General features: G+C 42.5%; 1 protein-coding gene across 1 annotated transcript in view; it reads right to left on the bottom strand.

Moving 5' to 3' along the window:
- Window positions 1–19,429, bottom strand: part of galt (galactose-1-phosphate uridylyltransferase) — a 118,684-nt gene that overhangs the window by 85,472 nt on the left and 13,783 nt on the right. Inside the window, exon 6 of the mRNA XM_072658501.1 lies at window positions 14,028–14,084. Within this exon, the coding sequence (XP_072514602.1) occupies window positions 14,028–14,084 (57 nt within the window). The remainder of the gene's footprint in view (window positions 1–14,027; window positions 14,085–19,429) is intronic.

Below are 19,429 nucleotides of genomic sequence, written 5' to 3' on the forward strand. Positions count from 1 at the left end.
TAGAGTAGTCAACATCTAGCTAACGTCAGCTAGAGTAGGTAACATATAGTAACATCTAGTTAATGTCAGCTAAGGTGGTTAACATCTAGCTAACACCAGATAGAGTAGTTAACATCAGTTTGAGCGGTTAACATCTAGTCAACATCTAGCCAACAACAAGAGTATTTAACGTCAAGCTAAAACCAGATAGAGTAGGTAACATATAGTAACATCTAGCCAACATCAGCTAGCGTAGTTAACATCTAGCTAACTCCAGATAGAGCAGTTAACATCAGTTAGAGCAGTTAACATCTAGTCAACATCTAGCCAACAGTAGATAGAGTAGTTAAGATCAGATACAGTAGTTAACATCTAGCTAACATCTAGCTAACATCTAGCTAACATCTAGCTAGAGTAGCTTACATGTAACTAACATCAGAGAGTAGTTCAGATCAGCTAGAGTTGATCCTTAACAAAACATCCAGCAATTTTGACCGGTCTGCTCAGCTGTGGTCTTGCAAAGCATGGTACATAAAAAGCAGATGGATCTGATGCCCAGTCGCTCCAGAACATGCACAGCTGAAAATGTAAAAAATAGTTTTACAAAAATAAATTTTAAACTTTCTTTGGCTGTTTTGAGAGATATTATGATAGAGCACCGGTGCTGGACCAGGGACCTGAAAAAGAAACACTGGCTCATCGCATAGAACGAGTCCGTCTGGTGGGAGGGAGACAGGCATCCTGTGTCCGTACGAGGCGACAGCTGCTTGAAAGAGCACAGCGAATGTCATTGCTCCTTTAAATGCTTTCAAGGCGCACACATGCACAAAGCTTTACACTTTAATTATGCGTAGCAGGCGACAGCATGGTTCCCATTGTGGAGTGTGGAGTCAGAAGTTGAAGCAGGTAACCTCACTAAGAATTCATTCACAAAGAACTTGGTGTGCTTATGCATTAAACATGAGGTCCTTGCAAAAAATTATATATAAATTAAATTAAAAATATATAAAAATAATAATAAAAAAAAAATCTAAAAAGGTCCACATTTACCTGGAAAGTTTATTAATTATCTAAAACTAATTTACTGACAGTCCTTTGTGGCAAAAAAAGAAGTGTTTTATATGCACAATCTTTGCCATCTCTGCCTATTTTTGAAGCTTATCTGGGCCAAGCGGAGGCAGACTGTCTCGTGGGCCCGAGGCTGGCCGTGTGCGATTGAGAGACGGACGAAACACAGCGCCGCTAGGGCACAGCTCCTCAGTATTCCAGCCACTGATTTGAATGTCAGCAGTGATAAAGGAGGCGTCTGCAGCGGGAGGATGGCGACAGGTAGAGTGAAGGTGGGGGAACTAATCGCAAGCTCTTCACATGTCTGCCTGGCAGCCCTGGAGGCAACGTCGGCTTGTGCACCTGCATGGCCGCCGGGCCCTGGTCCATCACACTGTACTGCACAAAAGCCTTAGGCCACCTGAGAAAATGATATTTAATGCTGCTTATCTGGCTAGTGTTTATTTGTTCACAGCAAAAAAATGTCTAAAATAAATACAAATAAAATATTTACAGATATTAATGATACATTTAATATAAAATTGAATTTTATATGCTTCAGTGTGTTTGCTTAACTAGGCAGGTCAGGTTCTAAACCTCTCCCTGAGGCAACCCAGCATTTGTAGGTAGTGTCCAATACCTGGCTGGGCTTACCCTGAAGGTCTCCTACATTGAAAAATGTGTTCTTCAATGGTTAACTTCTCTTGGATGGATTAATAAAAATTCCCCTCAATACTCTCATTTTTCAGTTCTGTATCTGAGCTTGGTCAACAATTGATTGAGTCTCAGAAACAGCAAATGAGCTGCAGCTGAAACTGATTAAGTAGCGTGTAAGATGTTAAGTCTGTGGCTCCTCCCCTTCAACTCATTTACTGTTTATTCCCATCCGCAGGATAGAACTCCCCCTATCACATTGAGGGCTGCAGTGCTGATGACATTCTCTACTCTAATAGAAAGAAGGCAGTTGGACAGTTGCACCACCCGAAAGCTGAGAGGCTGAGAGGTACATTTCTGTGTCCAAGAAAGAGCAGAAAGGTAAAGTTACTCCGAACTGGGTTTTTATGTAGTGTAATTTCACAGCTCTAGACCGGCCGTACAATCTAACTGCTGCTCACCAAGTGTGAGAAGGTCATGAGTTTAAATTCCAGCAAGGGCATGACGCGTCATTGTCAAAAGCCGCCCAATCTAGGCACGTCATGTGATAGGAAAAGTTTTAAACAGTTTTTCTTGGCTGGTCTAAGACTTTATGCACATTATTGTATTCCTTCCGTCCCTGCCATATAAGTAAGTAAGTAAATAAATAAATAAGTAAATAAATAACATGGCAAAGAAATTAATGGAAGGAACTCTGTCTCTCCTGCCATTATACAGAAGTAGCAGGCACCGCCACGAGAGACACGGAAAGCACGGCAGTCTGATTTCTTCCCCGCAGGCGAGGTTCGGAACACGGGCAGGTCCGAGTATTATTATTTTCCTCTGCTGCCGGATGGCTTGGATGATTGACGTTTTCCCTGCCGCTTGCACCATGCTATTTATTTCCTGTCTTTCCGAGTCTCTCTCTCTCTCCCTCGCTCTCTCTATCTCTCTCGATAAGTAAAATTACACGTTTATACACAACCTCATACATTTATACATAGTGAGCTGAAACGATGATGAGACCAACCCACCAGCGCGAGAGAAACCAGGTCTTATATTTATTCACAGCCCACGATAAATCTATGGAAAATGATCCGGGATAAATGATGCTAAATATGACAGGATCTTACAGGATGGTTCTGGAGTCCAGTGCCAACTTTCTGATTTCAGCAAAGAGCAGACAGCCCCATCTGAACGCATGGATTAACTGACAAACACACAAAAGACCTAGTCAAACACTATGCAAAAAAAACCCAAGTATGAAACTCAGATGTACGATCAATTACAAGCTCTCGCTCTGACTCACAGCATCACAGAAACATGTCTGATGTAAAATGAAAAGAAGCATCACACCAATATGCTGACAGTATTGAGGTATCTGCTCACTTCTATCACAGCAAGACAATCTGAACTGGCCATCTGATCTCATTAATCAAAACGAGAGCTAATTAATACACCCCAATATATAATAATTAATAATGCTGTAACGTTTGTGACTTTCCTCTTTTAGTTTTTTCCTCCAAACGTTGTACTGCCAATCGACCCACCTGTTCGTAGCTCCCCCTAGCACTGGCAGGGCTCCAGATACTAGGAGGGTAAGGACCTAATGTGTAGCCTCTGACACATGCAAAGCCAGCCACCACTTTTTATCAAAATGCCGCCAGCGTGGCATTGCTGGGCAGCCGACATGCTTGGAGGAAAGAGCCTGATCCCCAACTCCACTGCACCGCCTGTGCTGGCCAACATCACTTTAAGATTGATGTGTGTAGAGGGAGGGCCACTGATCCCCCAGGCCCACCAGGCATAGTGGCATCGCATTAGACCACTGAACCACTTGGGACCCTATTTGTGAATTTCTTGATTCAAAATGCTTTATTTTTTGTACTTGTTTTAAACCTTTTTAATATTTAATTGTTTAAGAATAATTACATGTGGGTTCACACATGCACAAGCATTGTCCCAATCATTGATAGATTGCAGGTTCAATCCTTGGTAATGTCACAGCCATCCATGACTGTCCCAGAGAGCATAGCCAGCCTTTCTCTTTTTGGGTGGGTCACTCAGATCGATGCTAGTCACTGTAGATGTCCGTTAGCTGATGTAACAGAATTGGCAGTTAATGTTCTCCACCAAGCATGTTGAGCCACGTAATGATTTTGCATTAGTGGCATTCTAAGGATAAGCGATTGGCTGGCTCCATGTGACTCTGAGGACATGCTAGCATTTAGCCTCCCAGCTTTGGTAGCATTGTATCAAAAGGGGAGTTCTCTTTAGTGGGTGGGATGAGGTAAAGACAATTCTTGAAAAGTTGTAAACTAAAACAACTTTAATTTTATATATTAAATCATACAATATTAACCAATAACTGAATTTTTATTCAATCATTATCAGAGTCAATCCTACCAGTTAGACTCAAACTGAAAGAGAGAGAGGCACATTAGTTTTGATTCCGCTGACAGTTTCAAGTGCCAAATTGCCCAGAAAGGCCACAACCCACAAGCATGCAACTGCACTGTTTCCACATTAGCAAGAAACAATTCTGGGACAAGGTAATTGCTACCCCAGAGTTGGCTGCCAAATCAACATTAGGAAGTTCATTTAATTGAAGTGTACGTTTACTTAGCGGAGAGCAGTAACAGGCATCATTTAGTCCCGTACTTCCAGACCAAAGATTCAACAGGTCAAACATGGGTGGGGCGTAATGCCAGAGCCCGTATTCAGGTCAAAACCTGTGAATAACAGGATGTTCTACCTGGGCTGCAGTAGGGCAAGCGCCATGCCTCAGCAGTGAGAACTCAAGCTAATGTAGTCTCAGAGGCTTTTTTTCTAGATCCTTCTCTGCACTCAAAGGAAATGAGCCTCTTCGGCCTGCCCTTTACGGACTCCACACTGCCTGGACAGCACTTCAAAAGCGTAGCGGTATTCGCAGCAAATATCTGCACATGGGACTTTTGGAATTAGGCCTAATGCATTTTTAAGTGGTTTCAGCAGATTTGTTTTTCATCTACATCTACAGTTCACACAGAGCAAAAGGTGATTATTTCCATCCTACAGCTTAGCTTACAAACCTCAAACATGAATGAGAGAGAGAGAGAGAGAGAGAGAGAGAGAGAGAGAGAGAGAGAGAGAGAGAGTAATATATAGAGAGTGAGAGAGTGAAATAAAGATGGGGGAAAAATAGAAAGGAGGGAGAGAAAGTGCAAGAGAAAGCGAGAGCAATACAGAGAGAAAGATCAGAAGAGAGAAAATTGGAGGGAGATACATAAAGAGAGAGATGGGATGAGAAACAGGAGAAAGCGTGAGACTGGAGAGAGAGAGAGAGAGAGAGAGAGAGAGAGAGAGAGAGTGCAAGATAGGCAGAGAAAGGCACAAAGAGGGAAAGAGAGAAATGGTGAGAAAGAGAAGGGGAGGGCAAGAAAAAAGAGAGAGAAAAAGACAGAGAAAGAGGGGGAAAGAGAGAGCAAAACAGTGCAAGAGAAAAAAGGAGATGGGATGAAAAACAGGAGAAAGAGTGAGACAAAGAGAGAAAGAAAGAGAGAGAATGAGAGTGAGAGCGAATAAGAGAGAGAATAAGAGAGAGAGAGAGAATGAGAACGAGGGAGAATAAGAGAGAGAGAATGAGAGAGAGAGAGAGAATGAGAGAGAGAGAGAATGAGAGAATAAGAGAGAGAGAGAATGAGAGAGAGAGAGAGAATGAGAGAGAGAAAGAATGAGAGAATAAGAGAGAGAGAATAAGAGAGAGAGAGAATGAGAGAATAAGAGAGAGAGAATGAGAGAGAGAGAGAGAGAGAGAGAATGAGAGAATGAGAGAATAAGAGAGAGAGAGAAAGAGAGAGAGAGGGAGGGAGGAAGTTCTAGTAACACATACATATTACCAGCTCTTTCTCTTATTCCCCTCTGGCAGGCAATATAACCCAATTCCTTCATTTATTCTTGAAAGCAAGCCTGCCACTCTGCTTCAAGTCTGCATTCTTCAAGCAGTTCTCAACTCTGACATGCTGTTTGGATTCATGAAACATAAGCAAAATCTAAAAATCACAGACTTCTTTTGACTTTGTGGAACGCTGCACGCGATGGCATCTACAGGCGCAAGCTTACATCTTAAGCACAAAGCCTGATTCCAAATAAAGCACTGGATCATGACTGGGTCAACTCAGGATTCGTTACGAGGAGAATCTGAAAATAAGTTTAGAATATAGAGTCATTTTTTTTAATACGACAGTTACCCTTCCTCCGTCTGACTCCCAGCATTTTAGAGATTGAGGTCGCTTAGTTTGTCCTATTTATTACGTTAGCCTTGAGAGACAGTTTTCCGCTGCACAGTTGACAAAAAGACACAGGAGATTTCATTAAACAGACGTTCTGCTGCTACTGCTGGACTGACTGCTGTAGAGCGGCAGATAACAACTCACACCAGCAAATAAACAACCCAGCAAACAGTCTGCTGGACGATGGATGATGGACTTGCTCAAATAACGCTATTTAATCCAGAATACGAACATCTCTGGAAAGATACACAAGGCCTGTAACAGTTTGACTAGCCTTAAAGCCACTGGGAACCTAAATCTGAGTTTTCTTTCTAATGAGGTTAATCTGCCTTGGTGATGCTCTGGAGTTGCTTTGCTTCCTCTGGCACTGGAAACCTGCAGCGTGTGGAGGACAAGATGGATTCAATCAAGTATCAGGAAATCCTAGGAGAAAACGTTATGCTTAAAGCTTCAGTGTCATTGGACCTTCCAACAGAACAATCATCCCAAGCATGCCTTACTAAGGCTTGGTTTCAGAAGAAGTCCTGGAGGATTCTGGAGTGCTCGACTAAGGCCCATTCACAAATGTCGGCCAAAACGCATAGCCATTCACACCTGGCATAAAGGCATCTCTTGTGAGCACCTGTGATCGGACTTCTCACATCGTTTCCACTGGAGGCGGAACACGGCACGCATAATAATAATTAATTCATCGAGATGAGGCACCTAGTTTCACTTGCACACCATCCATAGACAGTGCTTTGCCGTTGGGGGCTGTGTTAAGACATATTTATAGACACAGACTCAAACCTCAAAGTACACAATTGTTATGGGAATATCAAGACCATACCTTAACAATTAGGTTATGGGAAGCAACTCAGAGAAGGTGGGCCACATAAACTGATAGATATGCAGGCTAGATATGGCTCAGGATGTGTGTGTGATCACCACTGAATCAGTAGCGGAGGTGCACAACGGCAGCTAGCTTATTTGGACAACACACCCATATGAAGTTATGTAGTAACGGCCAGGGCGATTCATACTGTACACCATGTCTTGCTGTCTTGTTTTTCTAACTTAGCAAGAGAAGTGTGCTTATGAAACCAGACTAACGAATGTCGGGGGCTTGGGAGTAAGGGGATACCTGGCTGGTTCCTCTTTCCTCTCAAGCACAGGTTGCCTCATAGTTAGTATACAATGAAGGGGAAAACCAAGAAATGACAGGAGCACAGCCGTGGGAAGAGTGTGCATCACCCGGCATTCTCAAGGCATACAAGACTTAAAGGGGCTCTCCAGTCTAGAAGTGAAGGTGGGTGATGATGGTGCTCTCGGGTGTATATAGTTTTTGCTGCTGAATGTGTATACAGGCATTTAGGCATTTAGGAAAGTTTGTGAGACACCTTGATTGGTGTTTGAATAAACCAGTACTATGCCGAATCACTGACTCCTAACTCAATAGTTTAAGACAGGGGCACATTGCACCACTTATGACCAACTTACCCAGGATGCATGTTAATGCCAGGTGTGAACAGGGCCTATGTGAATTAACTATGTCTGTAATTATACCGTTATTATATTGCTATCAGGGGAAATGTGAGCTATAGAGTATGACTCTGCATTTTACAACACAATTGCACCATTTATCAAAAACTCAATTTTGAATTGTACAGGTTGCTAAGGCAACATTCAAACATGAAAGGAAGCTCAGCAATTAATCAGTTGTAGTTATTTCTGTGATGACGGCATCTATTAGGCATCTATTAAAAAGCAAGGCCATATGTAGATCCCCTAGAAAGGCAGCTAAAACTGTTATGACATGTGCATCCTTAACCTAGAGAGAACACTTGCATAACGATCAATATGAGAAGATAAATGTGTCTCAGGGCTGTCTGTGTGTCTATACTGAGGTTCCTACCTGTTCAGAGGTGACTGTATGGTTATAGAGAAAAAGCGTGGGAGAGGGAGAGGGAGGAAGGAAGGAAAAACAACTGCATCAAAACAGACATTCAACTATATTACATCATATTATGTATGATCACTACCCCACCTCATCCCAACTCATTCTAAAAGCATGGGATAGAGCACAAACCATCATTCCAGAGAACACAGTTCTTCCACTGCTGCACAGCTCAATGCTGGGAGGCTTTATACCCCTCTAGTCCACGCCTGGCATTAGACACGGTGACAGTAGGTTCATGTTTATCTGCTCCAGATAGTCCTGTTCTATTGGTAGTACTTCTCTACAGGGACTAGACAAGCTGTGTTGTGGGTGTGCATATGAACATCTGTGTCAGCAGTGGGTGCAGTTTTATTAAAGGAGCTTAATGCATTCACTTGGGCATGTCATTTATGTTGTACATGCACATTCTGACCAATGAAAACACACTGCTGGTAATGTTGGAACAACAGGCTTCCTTTGTTTTGTTACACCATAAAGGTTGACAACATTACCATGTTAATGTTATTATGATCAATGATCAATGACAATGACCTTTTCTGAGAATATCATGGATCTCAACAGCACTTCTAGAAGAGTAAACAACTGCATGTATCATTAAGACAGATCAAGGCTAATTATACACAGCTTGTAAACAACAGCCACCTAAATGGAGTGAACTCCATAGTAACAAGCAGCTGATTGGATGGCATCTCATTTTGCCAACATATTTATTTGTTTATAGTTGGCAAATTTAAGTTTTCCTCCTTCCTCCACATTCACAGCTGTTTTTTACAACGATACTGTCCTGCTTTTGTATTTTGTCTCCTAAATCGTCTGCTCATTTCAACCCCGAATGACATGATACACAGAAACTACCCAGATGAGACTCTGAATAACTATGGCACTATGAAAAAAAACAAATGTCATAAGGCAAAATACGCTGTTTTCATCCTAAGCTGTTGTTCTTTTTTATGAATAACATTTTAACACAACAAAAAGATTGTTGAAGTTGGTTATGGAAATGCACAAATTAATATAATGTTTTATGAGTGCCAACAATATATATACATATAAACATATTAAATGGTTTGTTGCTACCTGAAATGCAGTTGCAAACTATGATTTTAGAAATATGGCCTCTAGTTAGAATCAGTGTCAAATATCAAAACCCCTTTTTCTACCTATTTGAGATTAAATGCAGATTTATCTGTTGCCCGCTGCATCCACAAAGCAACCAGCATTGTGGATGACTCCACCCACCCTTCACACAGACTGTTCTCCATCCTGCCATCAGGAAGAAGGTACCGCAGCATCCGGTCCAACACGACCAGACTCTGCAACAGCTTCTTCCCCCAAGCCATCAGACTTCTCAACTCCAGAGACTGAACTGATGGTTTTTCTGTTCCATGCACACACACACACACACACACACACACACACACACACACACACACACACACACACACACACTCTTTCTCTCATTGACCAACCATTTTGCACTGACAACTATACTACCTCACTGGGCTCAATATTTATTGCACACTGCATAATTTGCACACTACCCCCAATTATTTATTATTCTCTGTCTGTATTGTGTTGTATTGTCTGTCTGCACTTGTAATGTGCTGCGCTTGTGTTCTGTATGCACTGTGTCTGTTGCACCATGGTCCTGGAGGAACGTTGTTTCGTTTCACTGTGTACTCCGTATGTAGTTAAAATGACAATAAAAACCCACTTGACCTGACTTGACTTGGGAGTAAAATACATTTGAAGGTTGTAAAATGACATTTCATATTTGTAACATACTTTACAATACATATTACCTAATATGCAGCAGTTTTACAGAGACTTTTTCAGTAAAGAACCCTGGCACAGAACCCGACAGTCACAGTTCTCCATTATTAGCGACTGACTAAATCCTGGTTAGGCTACTGCTCTCAATCTTACTCAGTGACGTATCTAAAACATCTAGAAGGCCCAAAGTGTTGCCCAAAGTCCCACTACCAACATCCTAAACATCCACTTTTTCAGTGTTTTCCTCCTCTAATCCGCTACCTTCAACTCAGGAAGTGTTTGTTGACTAGCTTGTTAGCTGAATCAGGTGTGTTGGGAGCAGGGTAAACACTGAATGTGCAGGGTTAGGGGTCCTCCAGGAGCAGGCTTGGGAACCACTGGAGTTACACAATGGTGTTTATAAAAAAGAATGCTGCCATTTTACATGTCTTAGAGACAGGTGTCTAAAAAAGGCTAAAGTGTTTCTACAGAGAAATACGATCTCTTGCTTTACAAAGTACACAAGTTGTGACATGCACTATAATGTCCAAGAATTTATGAACACCCCTCCAATTTTTAAGTTGGTCCTATTGCTGATACAGATGTGCAAATGCACACATACAGCTTGTCTAGTCCCTGTAGAGAAGTACTGCCAGTAGATTAGGACTGGACAGTAAAGTAGAGACAGTTTCTCCAACAAAAGCAGTTTTTAATACCCTTGATTTCAAAAGAAACAATGAATGAGCAGGTGTCCACATACTTTTGTCCATATACTGCACATGAAACTATCGAAAAATTTAAATTTATCGATATTGACGTCATAAATAAAACCATAGTTAGTCAGTTAATTAAACAACAGATAGATTAATCGGTCATGAAGATAATCGTCAGCGGCAACCGTCTCGCTCGCTCCTTCTTTCTTGTTTAACTTCATCACTATCAGTCTCACTCTTCCTCTCCCCTTCATGCCCTTTTTCTCTCACTCTCTCTGTAAACACTTACAGTCCCCAAGTCCCCATTCCCTCCTGAACTGAAGTCACTATAACTGGGCTGTAGCACAGAGTGGCACTGAGCAGGTTTATCCAGCTCTAGCAGGGCAAACGCAGGCAGAGCCAGCATCCTCCACTGATGCACAGAGAGCCGAGATACGCAGGGCTGCTATCTCCCCGTAGGAGCGCACACAGAGGGAGGAAGATTTGTCAACCTATATATAGCTCTGCCCATTGATAGAAGCTGCAGGGCCCAGCAGTAAAAAGCTGTCAGGCTTAGCTTGAGTTAAATGAAATCTGGACTGTGAACCCTTCCCTCCAAAAACCTTGGCAGGCCGGGAGGTAGGTATGTGTAGGGTGGCTGGGTTGGGGGGGGGATGGGGTGTTGATTGGGGCTGTCATTGTGAGAAGATGAGGTATAGATAAGTGGTTACCAGGGAAACTGCATCAGAGCCAAATTATTAGAGCTTATAAGAAGAAGGAGATGTTTGATGGAGTGTCTGCTGATGCTGTAAGAGTGTATCCAGCTCCACTTGGTTTTATTTAGTATGTTCATACTGTGTTAAACTGCTGTGTTCTCTTCACTGGCTTGCTGTAGCTGCTGCCCGCATCAGATTCATAGCTTTGAAGCTGGCTTACAAAGCCAAGAATGGACCAGCCCCTCCGTACTTGGTGGCAATTGTCAAAAGCCGATCTGCACCAAGAGCCCTTTGAGCTTCAAGTATGGCTTGGCTCGACCCACCTTCCCTCAAAATCCACGGAAGACAAGCGTCCAGACTTTCTTCTGTCCTGGCACCAAAGTGGTGGAACAAACTTCCCCTGGGTGTCCGAACGGCAAAGTCGCTCACTGTCTTCAAACGCAGACTGAAGACCCACCTCTTCCAAGAGTACTTGGCGAATGGTAGAGTGGTCACTTTTGACTTGTTGACAATTGACTTGTGTTTAGTAATGTCTAAACTTAGAGGTATCTTTGAATTTTACTAGCTGAGGTTTTTCTTGGGTAAATAGCAAAGCACTTTTGTAAATCGCTCTGAATAAGAGCGTCTGGTAAATGCCTTAAATGTAAAATGTAAATGTAAACCACTGTAGAGGCCAAGGAACATCTTACAAGTTTCTCATGGCATTAAACTCTTAAAAATGAAGGTGCTACAAAGGGTTTTCAGAGTGATACCATACAATAACCACTTTTGGTCCAAGAAGGAAGAACCAAGTAGGTTTAAATGGTCTTCATATGCATGCATTTCTATTGCACAGATTTTTGTAGAACCAAAAATGGTTTTTCAACTCAAAACGTGGTTAATCGCTTAAAGAAATCTTTGCAGTACCTTTATTTTTAAGAGTATAGTCTTCCCAGTGGCCTGGCTTGAAATAAATGGATCATCTTGTACCTCAAGTCAATCCAAATGAATGAATTAACTTTGTGAACTAGCAATCAGGACTCTCTGCTCAAGCCCCTGCTCAAGCCTGAATTCTCAGAGGAGCTTCTCAGTTAGCAGCACTAAAACGCAGTTCAAGCACAGCTTTAACCCGTATCTGGACAGCAAGCCCACCAAACTGGGCTAATCTCTCAGTTTGAGATGATTTAACTCAATGACAGTCAATGGCATACCATGAGAACATCACCGTACAAGTGGCTTCAGCATGCTTTCCCACAGAGAGGTACTGGAATGGAAAAACAAGAACAGGTGGCTACTGAGGCCTCTCCTATAGTTCAGTCATCATACTCAAGGTCCTTTACTGCCCTCTAGTGGCAGCGGCAGAGGCAGCTACAGTGCTACAGCATGCTGGAGGCAAAATCAGCCAGCGGAACGGAGGTGTAAGGCTGGAAGCATCGGCAAAGCAACAGACTGAGCTCAGAGACGACGAGGGCGAGACATACAACCGAGTGAAGAAGAGAGAAGTGTGAGGAGAGAGATGAAGATGTCGTTAACACGGATCAGCTGCACTGAGCTCTATCAGGCAGAGAGAAGCACACACTCCACTCAACACCCTACTGGCCATCACACATTCACATGCAGGAATACACACACACACAAATGCACATGTGAAAAAATATTTGTCCCCTCATTGTCCCCTCATCATAAATTCACACAGAATGCTTCCAGATCTTCTACAAAATATATAATATTTGACAACAAGAACACAGAACTTCAGATTATTGACTGATGACCAGACAGTCCCCTGCATTTGGACTGGACATTCTCCAGCAAACTGGATTTTCTGGTAAAGAGCAGAGAATTCATGGGGGTGTCAACTACAGCATGTCACCCAGGCCCTGAACCAGTGTCTGGTACACTACCACTACCATGCTTGACAGTTGATATGGTGTTTTTATAGGGGGATGACATGTTAGTTTTGCACCTTACATAACAGGTTCCCAGTCTTCCAAAAATGTCCACTTTCGCCTCATCACTCCACATTATTCCAAAACCTTAAGAGTCATCAATGGGTTTTTGGCAAATGTGAGACAAGTCTTGGTGTTCCTCGAGTGGTTTTGGTTTTGTGGCACTCTAATGGATACCATAGGACTAGGTTATTTCTAATGGTGGAATCATGGATGTTTGACCTTATCTTAGGAGAGCAAAACCTTCAGTTTTTGAGATGTTCCTCTGGGTTTTTGTTCGATATTTCTGTTTGTTGTGACAATTTCCAGAAAGATCTTTTAGTGTACTTCACAGCGCTGTAAATATTCTATTTAACAACTTGAATGGCCAATGGCCTGCTGACGGGCCGGCAGTTTTAATACACACTTCTATAATCAAGAAATAGCCACATTAGTTTGCACAGAAGTCCTTGTAGTTCAACAGGACTGGCAGTGGCCAAGCCTGACCAAGCCTGAGTGTGTCCAATTTAATAGATCTCAATTAGCACCTAAATTTGGCTAAATGGTTGACTGAGTAAAGAGGCGATGACTTTTCACACAGGGTTTCATGAGCTTGTACAATGCACACAATCATGCACACACAGACACCTGCTTATGCACACACACACACACACACACACACACACACACACACACACACACATAAATATAGACCTTCACAGACACACGCTACTTTTTCACCCCAGTTCAAACTCAAAAACCGGATGAGGGAGCCGCTTATATGGCGCCAGGCCAAACGAACAGAGACAGTTGCAATAGGGTGTGTGTGCTGGAACATCTTTGTCGCTCTCTAATTGGAGCCCACAGTGCAGTTAAGCTGCTGCTGCATTAGCCCCGTCTCCTCGGCACTCTCCGCACTGGGGTGACAGTTAAAGCCCTATTAAAGGTGCATTCCAGATGGTTAGAGACTGCAGCGGCAACGTCTTAATCCACAAAAAAAAAATATGCAGTGTTTCTCTCTTCCTCAGCCAGCCAGCGTCAGCGCTAATTGGTAGAGGGGGGGGTGGGGGGATAGGGTCGAGACAGCATCATACCTGACAGTGAGGATGAGGGTTGGAGCAGCCCATCATGGCTCCTTTATTCTCAAAGATCTGAGAGAGAGAGAGAGAGAGAGAGAGAGAGAGAGAGAGAGAGAGAGAGAGAGAGAGAGGGAGAGAGAGAGATTCATGTTTAGTTGAGTACAGCTGTGACAAGCTGTCATAGACAAACAATTGCAAGATACGAAACGACACTCTGACACAGCGACTGTAAATCTAACCATACAGCGATAAACCCGCACCTTGAACACTGTGCCCCAGTCTACAGCAGAGCTGCACAATGTGTTATTTCTTAAAGGGGCGCTACAACGGAAAACCTTGGCATTGTTAAATATTGAGCGTTTGGTACATAACTTGTGAACTGCAAATACTGATGTTCATAAACAAGGAAAACAGGCCAATTCTAAAATCCTAAAACTGTTACATAACAGTCCTGACTCGTTATATTTACACCCCCAAAAATGTACAAACACCCAGCCCACCCAGCCTAGCGAAAGCCCTCCTCAAAGCTGATGTAATTTGTAAAACACGACCGCACCTTTGTGAGATTTTGGTGCTGTTGATGCTGGAGAGCACTTCATTTATCTCCAGACCTCCAGACTAGTTATGGGAATACGGGTTGCTACGGGAACCAGGCCTCTTGACCACAGCTTTTCCTGTGCCAGTGTCCACAACAGGGAAGCTCAAACTTGGCACACGACGAAACAAAAGCCAGAAAGAGCAAACTGGGGCCAATGCAAGGCTACACTCGAGCTTTTACCATCTCATCTCTTCTCTCCATTATCTGCTCTACCTCAGGTGAACCAATCAGGAGCTAAACACACATCAGAAGGCAAAGTATTGGCTTGTTTTTTAAGACTTGGGAAAGTCAAACCTAGGGAAGTGATTGGGGGCAAAGCTAAAAGCTAACCAGCTACAACCAGTCTCTTCAGCCTGCTAACAGTACACTGCACTGAGATAACCTAGCGAGAGGATGACAACGTTATCCAGTAAGTATGAGGAACACATACAGCGTTTCTGTTACAGTGTTAAAACTAAACTGGACGTGGTCTGGAGTGTCCTGAATTTCAGGTTTGGCCAATAGATTTCTTTCAGTTCCAGATGAAAGTTGTGATGAATCAAGGGTTTTATGTAACCCAGTGGTAGTAACTACATTCATTTACTGAGTTACCTGTAATTAGTTCAAGAGGATGCCAAAATTAGTTCACATATTGATAGATGATGAATTTAGGACAGGGTTACACTCCGCAACTTTTACCCTAATTTTAGCCCTGATTCTCAGTCTGTCTCAGTCTGGAGTCTGATCTTGTTGGCTCTAGTCTGCAGATTTTGTCAACAGTTGGAGAGAGAATAGAGTAGTGTGAGTAGAGGGGCACAGACTCAGATTTTGACCTCCTGATCACGTTTAAGACCAGTCAGAGCGTATCAAACGTTTGATTTTTTTCGACCGACTTTGAGCATAATCCAGCACTGTACACTGGTCAGTGACTCAATCTAAATGGGTCCCATTAATAGCTTTGTGCTGTGCTACTCACTTCCAGCTCCCTCTGCAGTCTATACAGACCATGCTAAATCAGCCTGTCCACCCACAACCTCACCCAAATGTGACAGATTAGCGGCGCAAATGGCGGCACTAATCTGTGTCTACTAGCTAAAGCGAGGTACCCGTGTTTTGGGGTGTGTTTGGTTCGGTGGATGATCCCTAGTGGATTAGTGTGCAATGGACATTTTTGTAAAACTCAGTGGGGAATTTGGAGATTTGCAATTTTATGTAACCCCTTAAAAAGTCTATGAAAGTGTTGTTACAAACTTTTGTACCAACTATTACCAAGGAAATAGTCCCACCAGTTTGTATAGAAGTCCCAGTAGTTACTGAGTAATAAACCTTAGTGTGTAATAAGACTTAAAGGGTTAAAGGGTTAATCTGCTACGACTTTAGAAGTACTGTACTGTACCCAAGGCTTTAGTAAAAATTACTACAGTTTTTTAAGAAATCAAATAGTACCTTATACTTTTACTCAGGTCATTATTTAAAGGGTGTAACAAGATGTTTACTAGCATATAGCTGCTCATAATACACATCTGATATAACACAATAAAATAATGCAGCTCAATCTTTAATATGCCAAATCGTTGGCGTGTATTGCAATCACACCTCAGCAACTCAACTGGAACGTCAGTATTGTGACTATACTCAACACACAGAAGGAGCTATACATGCACAAGTAGACACACACAACTATGCCAGGTCAAACCCCAGCAGTACACACGGCTGCTGGAGAGGAAACCTCCTGTCGGGGAGAGTTTTAAGACTTCCCCAGGACTCCCCCGGGGGTGATATGAAAGGATTTGTGCAGGATCTGCCCTTGTCTACTCCGCTTGATAAATATTGACTTGTCTAAAGTCCCTGCTCATCAGGGTCGGTAAATCTGGGGGGGAAGCAAAAGGGAACACATGCTCTGATGCCTTTAACAGAGAGCAGATAACCACAGGCCTTATCTGAACAGACCCAAGAGTGATGCTCTGCAGCAGACAAACAACAAGGTCTGGAGAGGTGCTTTTGACTAGAAAGAAGCAAGGGAGCTTAGCGTTTTTTTTAACTCTGAAGTATCGCATGGATGTTAGGAGTGCCAAGGACGAGTGTGCATTAATGACTGGCTTGATGTATAGACAAGCTGACCTTTATCGAGTTGGCGAACTGTTCCTGAAGACTTGAAAAGTCCTGCAGCATTTCCAAAGCGTGCCCCTAGCCTTTGCTGAGAACAGAACTCTAGAGCCCTTAACTCAGTTGGAAAGCACAGAAAACTGCAGTCGTGCAGTGAGGAGTTCTGGAATCACTGCACAAGCCTTGCTGCTTTCATTAGCTGATGTAGTTTTAGTTAGTTTGATAGGGCTGCATGAAATGGATGTAAAATGCATTGTTGGATAGAGCTGTTGGATTTTGTGTATCTGACTGGGAGTGCAGGAAGTACAGACCACAATACAATTCTAGCCAACGGCGACAGTGGCAAAGAAAAACTCCCTCAGAGCTGAAGGAAGAAACCTTGGGAGGAACCGAGACTCACAAGGGGGACCCGACCTGTCCTCCTCTGGTCAGAAATATTTTAACATTAATGATAAAAATGACCAAACCAGGTATAACAGATAGTTAATAATGGTGATATTAATAGTGGCAGATAGTTACGAGTCCATTTAGGTTTTAACATGGTCATTAAACAGGTAGCAGTGGTAGGTGGGTGAGCCGCCGGTCTGCTATTGGTGGTGGTGGGTGGGGGGCCTGCTGGTTGGACTGGTAGGTGGCAGCTGGTTTGACGCAGTGTGACCTAGAGCACCAAGTGAAGAGATAATCTCTAAACCTCAAACTGAAGTCTGATTTTATAAATTATTTATATTTCTTGTTGAAACATACCTTTATTATGTGGATGAATTGTTGTGGTGCTTTTCTGTATTTTCCGTCTTAAGTTCACACAAATCCAACAATTACAGATGAGAGGCAGAAAACAAGTTTTACAACCCTTCTTCATTGCCTTGTAACTCCTGATGTGATTCACCTATGATCTTGTGTGATTCACCTGAAAATGTGTGAACTGTATCACCGCAAAGATATTAATAGAAACACAGAGAGACAAGGAACTGGGCGGGCTGGCACGTTTGCCGATCCCTAAAGGGTTAAAGGTGATAAATATGCAAAAATAGAAGAAATTGGGAAGGGGCTTACTGTGATATACTGTGAACCGAAAGCAGTGTCTTGTTAAACGGACAAATTCCAACTTTTGAAACAGTCTTCACCCAAAAATTTACATACAATTTACATACACCAGCGTTCTTGCCAAGCTAGTCTAAGCTGGCGATGTGTTAACATAGATGTAATATAATGATAATAATAATATGGTGACAACAAAAGCGATGACTACTCAGCTGGACCGCAGAATAGCAGCTCTTTACACTTTCTTATCTGATCCACGAAATAGGCTAAATAGGTGTGAAAAACCACATTCAATTTGTTTCATTCTAAACAAATTCACATAGCTTCTATACAGACAGCAGAAAACTAAACATTACTAAACAGATCGCTGGAAAACATGATAGAACTGAGACATGTCTACTTCTTTGTGCACTGATAGAAAAACAAGTATTCCCTGAACACCTTTTCTACACAGGCCTACAGAAAAAGCACACTTAATATTTAATTCCTTAAAAAGCTTCTTATGTTGACTCCTGCATGTTAGTTGTGATAGGAGCCATTACTTCACACACATTACCTACAACTCTGGGAGCAAGAATAATCATAACGCCTGAGACATTTTAACAGGCTTGTAGTTCAAATTAACATATGAAAACATATGAAAGCCTTTTTCAAGGTTTGTTCTCATACATGTGAACTGCTTACCAACCTACCAAGATTCCACATACCTTTCACTTCCCCTTGCTAAGTTACATGTCCAGATGTTTACGGACACCCCTTCTAATGAATGCATTTAGCTACTTTAAGTTGCACCCATTGCTGATCCAGATGTACAAATGCAAACAGGTAGCTTGTCTAGTCCCTGTAGAGAAAAAACAGAGACTCCAATAGAATAGGACTGCTGGAGCAGATAAACATGAACCTACTGGCACCATGCTGCCTAATGCCAGGTGTGGGCTAGAGGGGTATAAAGCCCCCCATCATTGACCTGTGGAGCAGTGGAACTAAGTTCTCTGGAATGGTGGTACACATCTAGCATCCCGACCTTAGTAAAACTCTTGCCACTGAATGCAATCAAATCCTTACAGCAGCACTACAAAATCTAGTAGGAAACCTTCTTTCCTAGACAGTAGAGACAGTAACTCGAACACAAGCAGAATAAACTCTTTTTAAAGCCTTGGTTTCAGAAATAATGAATGAGCGAGTGCCCTAGTGTTAGGTCGTAGAATGCCTCACCGGTAGGCTTATTTTCGTCCTAATAACCAGGGCTGGTTCTGTGGGTCTTGTTGGCATTAGATTAGCTTTTGAGCTAAATAGTGTGTTTATGCTCTCATGTGGTCTTGTTCTCTTTACCAGTTCAACCCCCTTTCAGGGAAGCATTAGTCTAAAATTACACTGAAATTAAACACAGAAACACATTCCAGCCAACAAAATTACCCTAACACTGTGTGTGTAATGAGCCACAGCCCTTAACAATGTTATCATCACAGAAACCTATATCGCAATAACGCTAAAAAAGGTTGATCATCCAGCCATACTGACCACCACTCTAACAGCAGCTAAACGGTCAAGAGCTCATCTATGATCCACTTTAAAAAGAGGGGTGTAAATGTAATAATTTGAGATTGCCACATTGCCACAAAAGATCTGATCATTTGAGGCATGGACTCCATAAGCCCTCTGAAGGTTTCCTGTGGTATTTGAAACAAAGACA

The sequence above is a fragment of the Salminus brasiliensis genome, chromosome 16 (genome assembly GCF_030463535.1).
Source record: "Salminus brasiliensis chromosome 16, fSalBra1.hap2, whole genome shotgun sequence".
In the NCBI taxonomy this organism is placed as follows: Eukaryota; Metazoa; Chordata; class Actinopteri; order Characiformes; family Bryconidae; genus Salminus; species Salminus brasiliensis.